The sequence below is a fragment of the Solanum verrucosum genome, unplaced genomic scaffold (assembly GCF_900185275.1).
Source record: "Solanum verrucosum unplaced genomic scaffold, falcon-dt-bn FXZP01000198.1, whole genome shotgun sequence".
NCBI classification, from domain to species: domain Eukaryota; kingdom Viridiplantae; phylum Streptophyta; class Magnoliopsida; order Solanales; family Solanaceae; genus Solanum; species Solanum verrucosum.
The window spans coordinates 1,038,249-1,047,930 of NW_026020173.1; the positions used below are offsets into that span (position 1 = coordinate 1,038,249).

At 39.1% G+C, this 9,682-nt stretch overlaps 1 protein-coding gene across 1 annotated transcript; it reads left to right on the forward strand.

Annotated features, from left to right (window-relative positions):
* The first annotated feature begins 6,879 nt into the window (after positions 1 to 6,879).
* On the forward strand, positions 6,880 to 9,444 carry LOC125828844 (uncharacterized). Its single transcript, XM_049508167.1, has 3 exons — positions 6,880 to 7,200; positions 7,297 to 7,594; positions 9,281 to 9,444. Exons 1-3 carry the CDS (start codon positions 6,880 to 6,882, stop codon positions 9,442 to 9,444), a joined length of 783 nt encoding a protein of 260 aa, XP_049364124.1.
* Positions 9,445 to 9,682: the final 238 nt, after the last annotated feature.

Sequence of the window (9,682 nt, forward strand, 5' to 3'; positions counted from 1 at the left end):
TTGAAATCAATCACACAAGCTCTTAACATAGCTTCCAATGTCTCAATGGTACACTCCGCTTGTTGATGATTCTAAGATTTCGACTTATTTAGGGCTTTATTTTGATAGTTTTACTAACCTCAATGCCTAATTTATGCTCTAAACTAATGTTAAAGTGTTGATTTGCAGTAATGAAGGCTAAGGATCAAGGCAAGTACATTATCGGGCAAAAAGGAGCAAAAAAGCTGAAGAAGTTAAAGAAAGGCAATCCTGGTGATCGGCAAGACCACTCAACGAGCCACCGAGTGATTCTTTACCTCACCAAAAGTTCCAGCATGGCAGCCCTAGGGATGAACCTACTTGGTGATGAAAATGGACAGTCAGGGTACCGTCAAAAGCTAGGACATTCTCAAAACATCATAAGAGGGGTGAAACTAATTCTATCAACCCATTATGCATGCAATGCACATAAATAAGGAGGAAACATCAACTCCAAGCTAAACATACTTAAATGCATCATAATAAAGTGGGAACTACATCTAGCAACCCAATATGCATGAAATGTCAACATTAGTCATGTTCAAGGAGAAACTACCTTCTCCAAGATAAAAGCGTTCTCAACATAATCTCATGGAGCTCATATGCAATTCAATCTCAAAAAGTATTGCTAAAGCATGTTCATCAATTTATCTCATGAAGTCTTATAGGCAACTCATACTCAATGCACAACAACATGAGGAAAATCAATCATGTAAACTCATTTTCTTTCAAAAAACAAGTTTTCATGAATATGCATCACATAAGGAAATCATGGAAACACATAAAAACACATGACTCCAAAAACAAGGACAAACCAAGACGAACTCCTTACCTCAGGTTAGAATAGAAGTAGAAGGAAAGAGATGAGGATATCGGGCCATCATATCGGCCTCGACCTCCCAAGTAGCACCCTCAACGACAAGATTCCTCCACAATACTCACAGAAGCTATTTCCTTGTTTCTCAACTTCTTGACTTGCAGGTCCAGAATCTCAACTGAAACTTCCTCATAAGAAAGACTCTTATCAACTACCAACCCTTCTAGGGGAACTATTGATGTTGGATCTCTAACACACTTCTTAAGCACAGAGACATGGAAAATATGATGCACTATCGCCAACTCATTCGGCAAGTCTAACTCATAAGCAACCTTATCAACGCGTCTCAAAATCCGATATGGGCCTACATATCAGGGACTAAGCTTTCCCTTCTTACCAAACCTCATTACACCCTTCATGGATGAGATTTTCAAGTAATACCAATCGTTGACTTAAAACTCTAGATCCCTTCTTCTCACATCGGCATATGACTTTTGTCTACTTTGTGCCATTTTCAACTTTTCCCTTATAAGCTGAACTTTCTCCATGGCTTTTGTACCGATTACGAACCTATTAGGGAAACTTCACCCACCTCAAACCATCCTATGGTAGACCTACACCTCCTACCATATATAAACTCAAATGGAGCCACATTGATACTTCAGTGATAACTGTTATTATCAACAATCTCAATCAATGGAAAATAGTCATCCCAATTGCCCTTAAAATCAATCGCACAAGCCCATAACATATCTTCCAAAGTTTGGATCATACGCTCCGCTTGCCCATCGGTTTGGGGATGAAAATTCGTGCTAAGATTAACCTTAGTGCCAAGACCCTTTTGGAACGACTTCCAAAACTGTGAAGTTAATTGGGTACCAGGATCGGAAATAATGGACAAAGGCACTCCATGCAAATTTACCATCTCTTTCAAGTACAAATTGGCATAGTCCACCGTCGAGTAGGAAACCTTAACAGAAGGAAATAAGCCGATTTCATCATCCGATCTACTATCACCCAAATCAAATCATATTGTCGTCGGGTGCGAGGAAAACCAACTATAAAGTCCATATTAAAGTCTTCCGACTTCAAAGTTTGAATGCTAATGTCTTGGGATAAGCCTCCTAGTTTTTTATGCTCAACCTTTACTTGTTGGCAATTTGGACACTTAGCCACAAATCCTGCAATATCCGTCTTCATCCCATTCCACCAAAAGACCTCCATTAAATCACGATACATCTTGGTGGCTCCTAGTGAATGGAATACCACAAAATATGTGCTTCTGTCAAAATATGTTCCCTCAAGTCTTCCATAGTTGGAACACATAAATGACCTTGGTATCTAAGCACACCATCTCCCCTTGGGAGAAAGCCTTACGGATTTCTTAAGCACCGCTTCTTTCAATTCTACTAAAATTTGATCAAGACCTTGCTTAGATTTCACATCTTCCACAAAAGACGATTCGGAACCATTGTGAACCATAACACCACCCTTGGTGGATTCTACTAGTTGAATACCTAATCGAGCCAATCTATGAACATCTCAAACCAACTCTTTATTTCCTTCTTCAATATGACAAATACTACCCATAGATAACCGACTAAGAGCATCCGCTACCACATTGGCTTTACTGGGGTGATAAAGAACACTTACGTCGTAATCTTTCAATAACTCAAGCCACCTTCTTTGGCGAAATTCAATTCTTTTTTACTAAACACATGTTGCAAACTCTTGTGGTTGGTAAACACATCTACATGTACTCCATACAAATAGTGTCTCCAAATCTTTAAGAAAAAAATGACCGCCGCTAATTCAAAGTCGTGAGTAGGGTAATTCTCTTCATAGATTTTAAGTTGCCTTGAGGCATAGGAAATAGCTTTCCCATTTTGCATAAGCACACACCCTAGCCCAATTATCGAGGTATCACAATAAACCATAAAACCATTTGTCCCTTCAGATAAGGTCAATACCGGAGCGGAGGGAACGTTATCCTTCAACTCTTGAAAACTCTTTTCACATACGTCGGACCATATGAACTTTGCCTTCTTTTGAGTCAAAGTTGTCAAAGGAGAGGCAATTAAAGAGAAACCCTCAACAAACCTTCTGTAGTAACTGGCTAAACCCAAGAAACTTTTAATAAATGAAGGAGTTAGAGGTCTAGGCAAACTCTTGACCGCATCCGTCTTCTTAGGATCTACTTGAATACCCTTACTTGAAACAATATGACCAAGGAAATCTACGGACCTTAGCCAAAATTCACATTTGTTAAACTTTGCAAAAAGTTGTTGGTCCTTAAGAATTTACAACACGATCCTCAAATGATTAATATGCCCATCCTCAATCATTGAGTAGATCAAGATATCATCAATGAACACAATCACAAACATGTCAAGGTATTGTCTAAACACTATATTCATCAAATCCACAAACGCCGCCAGAGCATTAGTCAACCCAAATGATATTACCAAAAACTCATAATGACCATACCTTGTTTGAAAAGCCGTCTTCAGAATGTCATCATCTTTCACCCTCAGTTGGTGATAACCCGATCGGAGATCAATCTTAGAGAAATAACTTGCTCCTTGAAGTTGGTCAAACAAATTATCTATCCTTGGAAGTGGATACTTAATCTTAAAAGTCAAAAATTGGAGCACCCTATGGAGATATACTCGGTAGGATGAAAACCTTATCCAACAAATCTTTCAAATGTTCTTTCAACTCCTTAATTTTTGCCGAAGCCATACGGTAAGGAGGAATAGAGATAGGCTGCGTATCTGGGAGAAGGTCAATACCAAAGTCTATTTCCTGCTCGGGAGGAATACCAGTTAAGTCATCTGGAAACACTTTCAGAAACTCATTAACACTGGGGACCGACTCGAGATAAGGGGTTTCAGAATCTATATCTGTAAAATTCCAGATAATTTTAAACTAAACTAGAGTCAAGCACAAAACTAATAGGCTTAGCTAAAGCTTGACGTTACGGTTAAAGCCGAGAAAATACATCCTTGTACCTTAAAATTCATTTTTTCAAGTTAGAACGTCAAGGCCTAAACCCCTAGGACCAACCTTGAGGAAAAGGCCCCAAAAAATGACCTGGGAAGTGACCCATTAGGGAACCTACTCCCCGTAGGTCCACCTATGCACCGTAGGTGGTGGTCGTGGGTCATGCCCCAAAAATCAAGCCCCAGACCATGGACGTACGATCCTGCAGAACGGCCAATAGGTTCACTCACGGACCATAGGTCCTAGGTTCGTAGGTGGCACCAGTGGGTCTTTAGGTAAATTCCTAATTAAGTTAGTTTAATGCATGGTCGTTTTATATGATTTTCAATAGACATATATATGTCTTTTAAGTCATAAAAAAAATACAAACACTTCATAAAAAATTCAACTACCCAAATCAAAATCAAACCTCTCTAAAAACTCCATTGAAGAAGAAGAAGAAGAAGAAGATCAAGTTAGGGCTTCAATAAGGGGGCTTTCTCACACAAATTGGTTGGATTTCTACACCTAAGGTATGGTAGTCTTTGATTCATGGAATTATTTCTTCCATGGAGTCTTTAAACTTCCAATTTAAAAGTAGACAATTTTCCAAAACCTAGGGTTTTCATTCCAAGTCATGGATTCTTTCTAAAAATGATTTCAATGATTTATTTAACATATATTATGGTTGAATTGTTGTTTTATGTTGATTTTATGATATAATCTCCCATGAATCCATGAAATCCCCATAATCCTAATTTATGACTTTGTGATGGGGGTGAATTGTAGTAAGACCAATTGTATGGAATTGTATTTGTTGTAATTTAGTTCTTTTGATCATTTTATTATCCATGTTGAATTTAGTAACCCTAAATTTATTGCGAGAGTGTGATCCTTGATCCAAGAAGGGTAAAACAAGAGAATTATGGCAAATTGTGGGCTTCATATATGCATATTTTTTTAACATGATTATAATCTAGTTATTGTATTAATTGAAAGTTAATTCTCATAAACACATAATGATCATGACATTAAATTTCTCACTATATGATGATTCTAAGTTTGAAAGTCTATTCTCACCTATTGAATCTATGAGCTATTTTGTGAATTGTGTTGGATGGAGGGTTTAGACACTCCTTCATGCTTGTAAATGCAATTCAAAGACTAAACATGTAATTGTGCAAAGTAATGCTTAGCACCGAGTGGATATTGAATATGAGATAGAGGATCTCCCGTTAAGAAAGACGGGGTTTCTAAAGTTAATCTCATGAGATGGAAGCTCCCCCGTTAAGTAAGGTTTGGTTTCTAGTAACAATTTATGTATCCCTTACCTATGTGCCCTCATAAGCCTTTGGCTAGTTAATCCACCTAAAAGTTAATACATTTAGTTCTACCTTAGGCAAGTAGGACACCTCTGTTCGGTGTGGGGTATGACACCGGTTTCCATGTTAAGCTCACATGGTCTATGTCGGTTAAGGCTTATTCCCAATGTAATTAAAAGATGAATTATTAACTATGGTTGTTCAAGGAGTTTTTCTTAGCATGGGTATGATTATGGGATCTTACTTATATATGGCACAAGTAGATTTTGAGGGTATTCTTGGTGGGTTTCTATTATGATGTGGTGACTTATATACTGAATATTCTCACGAATTATACTTTCACTCTCCTTTTCATGATGATTCTTAAACTTGATAAAGTGCATGCTCTTCAACTAAATTGTCCCTTTTTAGCATATTTTTATGGTTTTGTGCATGTCTACCTTACTTGTGAAATCTTTGTACTAACCCATATTTCTTCTACATTTTCCACAAAGTGTAGGTTCCAGCATTTGAGGTGACCTTTCTTCTTGTGCAAAGCTTGGATTGACTATTCTCCAAAGCTTGTGGTGAGTCCTAATGGATCCGAGGATGAGTGATGTTTTGTTGTTCATTTCATTTCTTTGTATTTCATGTCGGATTTCTATTGTAAGGATTGTGACCTTATTTTGAGACTTCGATTGTAATAGATGGCTAAAAGAAACAATGTCTAGACTTCCGCTTTGCTTTTATGAAAACTTCTTAGGACTTGTGAAAATGTCTTTTACTCTTTATTGTTCTTTATGTGATGATGATGTTAAGTGGCTTACATGGTGCCTTTAGGGGCATTGTGTGCCTTGTTACATCTAGGGAGTACCTTTGTGTAGGTGACAAACTTGGTAATCAGAGCGAAAGGTTTAGAATGATTCTAGGATGATGTCTCATAAGCCATGTCTAGTAGAATCTTATTCATAGTGTGAAGCAGACCTCATTTATGAATGAGAGGCTATAAGATGTTTAGGAAATTTCACTTCTTTCATTATTCTTAAGTCGTGCCTTAGAGTTTAACTCTATAAAAGTCCCTCTCCTAATCCTTCTCTTGTGTCTTCAGAAAATGAATACACGAAGGGCTAATGCAAGAAGAGTGAAAGGTGACAATGTGAATGAGGAAGCTCTTCAAGGTAATCAAACTTCTCAAGTAAATCAAGCTCTGAATGATTCTCCGATTATGACGGATGTGGAGATTAGGTCGACTTTGGTAGCATTGACCCAAGCCATGACGGTTCAAGCTCAAGCCGTGACAACTCAAGCCCACGACATAATGGCGCAAGCCAATAGAGATATTGGTCCTCGAGTGAACACTAATGTGAATCCTATGGCTTCGAGATTGAGGGATTTTTCTAGGATGAACCCCCCCCCCCTCGAGTTTCTTGGCTCCAAGGTGGAAGAGGATCCCCAAAGGTTAATTGATGAAGTTTGCAAGATACTTGGTGTTATGGGGGTGTCTTCGGAGGAGAAGGTGGAGCTATCCTCTTACTAACTAAAGGATGTGGCTCAAAATTGGTATGAACAGTGGAAGGGTGAGGGCCAATAGGAGTGGGTCCCATAGATTAAGAGGTATTCAAGCAAGCGTTTCTTGATAGGTTATTTCCCCTAGAGTTAAGAGAATGAAAAATGCAAGAGTTCATAAACCTTCGACAAGGGGGGATGAGTGTGAAAGAGTATTCTCTCAAGTTCACCCAACTATCCAAGTATGCTCCAACCATGGTGGTAGACTCAAGGGTCAGAATGAATAACTTTGTGATGGGAGTGTCTGATTCGGTAGTCAATGTATGTCGTTCGACAATGCTTATCCCAAGTATGAATATTTCAAGTCTTATGGTCCATGCCGAACAAATTGAGGAGCAAAAGCTCAAGAAAATGAATAGGGAGGTGAAGAGGGCTAGGACCGGTGATAAGAACTTTTCCAATGTTAAGTCTGATGGGCAAGGTCGGCAAAGGTTCAAACAAAGTTCCTCTAGTGCTTGCCCAATGGTCAACAAGGATAGCGTACTTAACCCTAAGCCTCAAAAAGGGTATGACAAGGTAACTCCCATGGCAAAGCCTACTTGTGCCAAATATGGTAAGAAACATGATGGTAAATGTTTAGCCGGTTTGGGTGTTTATTATGGTTGTTGTTAGATTCGCCATCAATTGAAGAATTACCCAACACTTACAGCCAAGGGAAGAGAAGATAAGCAAAATCCACCAAGCGGTTCACACTCCAATGCTAAAAAGCAAAACCACTTTTATGCTCTTCGAGAAGACCATGAGAGCTCACCGGATGTGGTGACTGGTATGTTACAAGTCTTTTCTATTGATGCATATACTTTGTTAGACCCCGGTGCCACTTTGTCCTTTGCGACACCTTTTATGGCCATGAAATTTGAAATACTCCCCGAAGTGTTATTGGAGCTTTTTTCAGTTTCTACTCCAGTTGGTGAGTCCATAGGGATAGGAAAGTTTATAGAAGTTGTCCTATTTCTTTTTCTCATAAAGTCACTTTGGTGGACTTAGTGGAGTTAAACATGTTAGATTTTGATGTGATTTTGGGTATGGATTGGTTGCATGCAAGCTATGCCTCTATAGAATGTAGGACTCAGGTTGTCAAATTCCAATTTCCAAATGAGCCAATTTTAGAGTGGAAAGGGGGGAATTCCATCCCTAGAGGTCAATTTATTTCTTATCTCAAAGCTAGGACAACGATCTTAAAAGGGTGCATTTACCATCTTGTTAGGGTGAGGGATATTGAATCTGAAACCCCTTCTCTAGAGTCGGTCCCCGTGGTGAATGAATTTTTGGAAGTCTTCCCCAATGACTTGCCCGACATTCCTCCCGAGTGGGAAATATATTTTGGCATTGATCTTTTGCCGGATACGCAACCTATCTCCATTCCTCCTTATAGAAAGGCTTTGGCCGAGTTGAAAAAGTAATTCAAGGATTTGCTAGATAAGGGCTTTATTCATCCGAGTATCTCTCCATGGGGTGCTCCGGTGTTGTTTGTTAGAAAGAAATATGGGTCTCTTAGAATGTTCATCGACTACCGCCAATTGAACGAAGTTACCATAAAGAATACATAAGCCCTTCCGAGAATTGATGACTTGTTTGATCAACTCCAAGGGGCTAGTTACTTTTCAAAAATTGACCTTCGTTTGGGCTATCACTAACTTAGGGTGATAGAGATGATATACCCAAGATGGCTTTCTGAACTAGGTATGGGCACTATGAATTCTTTGTGATGTCAGTTGGCCTAACTAATGCCCCGGTGGAATTTATGGACCTGATGAATACGATGTTTAGGCACTACCTTGAAATGTTTGTGATTGTGTTTATCGACGATATTTTGATATATTCAAGGAGTGAGGGTAAACATATAGACCATTTGAGGATTGTATTGCAAGTCCTTAAGGACCACCAATTATATGCAAAGTTTAATAAATATGAGTTTTGGTTGAGGTTTGTAGCCTTTCTTGGTCATATTGTGTCAAGCAAAGGTATTGAGGTAGATCCTAAGAAGACGAATACGGTCAAGAGTTAGCCTCGACCTCTAACTCCTACCAATATTAGAAGTATTTTAGGTTTGGCCGGTTACTATAGGAGGTTTTTTGAGGGTTTTTCCTCCATTGCTTCTCCGTTAACGGCTTTGACTCAAAAGAAAACCAAGTTTGTGTGGTCGGAAGCTTGTGAGAAAAGCTTCCAAGAATTAAAGGATAGACTTACTACCGCTCTGGTGTTGACCTTACCTGAGGGTATCGATGTCTTTGTTGTTTATTGTGATGCCTCTAAAGTGGGGTTGGGATATGTGCTCATCCAACAAGGTAATGTGATTGCCTACACTTCAAGGCAACTCAAGGTACATGATAAGAATTATCCGATCCATGATCTTGAATTAGCGGCAGTTGTGTTTGCTTTAAAAATATGGAGACATTAATTGTATGGGGTCCATGTGGATGTTTTCACCGATCACAAAAGTCTTCAATAGGTGTTTACCCAAAGAGACTTGAATCTCTGACAAATAAGGTGGTAAGAACCTTTGAAGGACTTGAGTGTCCTTTACCATCTCGGAAAAGCTAATGTTGTAGAGGTGCACTTAGTAGATTATTCATGGGTAGTGTGGCTCATGTAGAAGATGAAAAGAAAGAGTTAGTCCGAGAGGTTCATAGATTGGCCCAGCTAGGTGTCCAACTAGTAGATTCTCCTAAGGGTGATTTCACGGTTCACAGTGGCTCTGAATCATCCTTTGTGGTAGATGTGAAGTCTAAACAAGGACTTGATCCTATATTAATATAATTGAAAGAATCGGTACTCAAGAAGTCCATTGAGGCTTTCTCCCAAAGGGGAGATGGGATACTTAGGTACCAAGGTTGATTATGTATTCCGGATGTTGATGGGTTGAGGGAGCAAATTTTAGAGGAGGCTCATAGTTCTTGGTATTCTATTCATCTGGGAGCCACCAAGATGTATTCTATTCATCCGGGAGCCACCATGATTTGCAGGAAGTCTACTGGTGGAATGGTATGAAAAAAGA

Coding starts and splice junctions, on each gene's coding strand:
- LOC125828844 (XM_049508167.1), top strand. CDS start 6,880: ATGGTGGTAGACTCAAGGGTCAGAATGAATAACTTTGTGATGGGAGTG. Junction 7,201..7,296: donor CTCAAAAAGGGTATGACAAG/GTAACTCCCATG, acceptor GGTTGTTGTTAG/ATTCGCCATCAATTGAAGAA. Junction 7,595..9,280: donor TTCAGTTTCTACTCCAGTTG/GTGAGTCCATAG, acceptor TGGCTCATGTAG/AAGATGAAAAGAAAGAGTTA.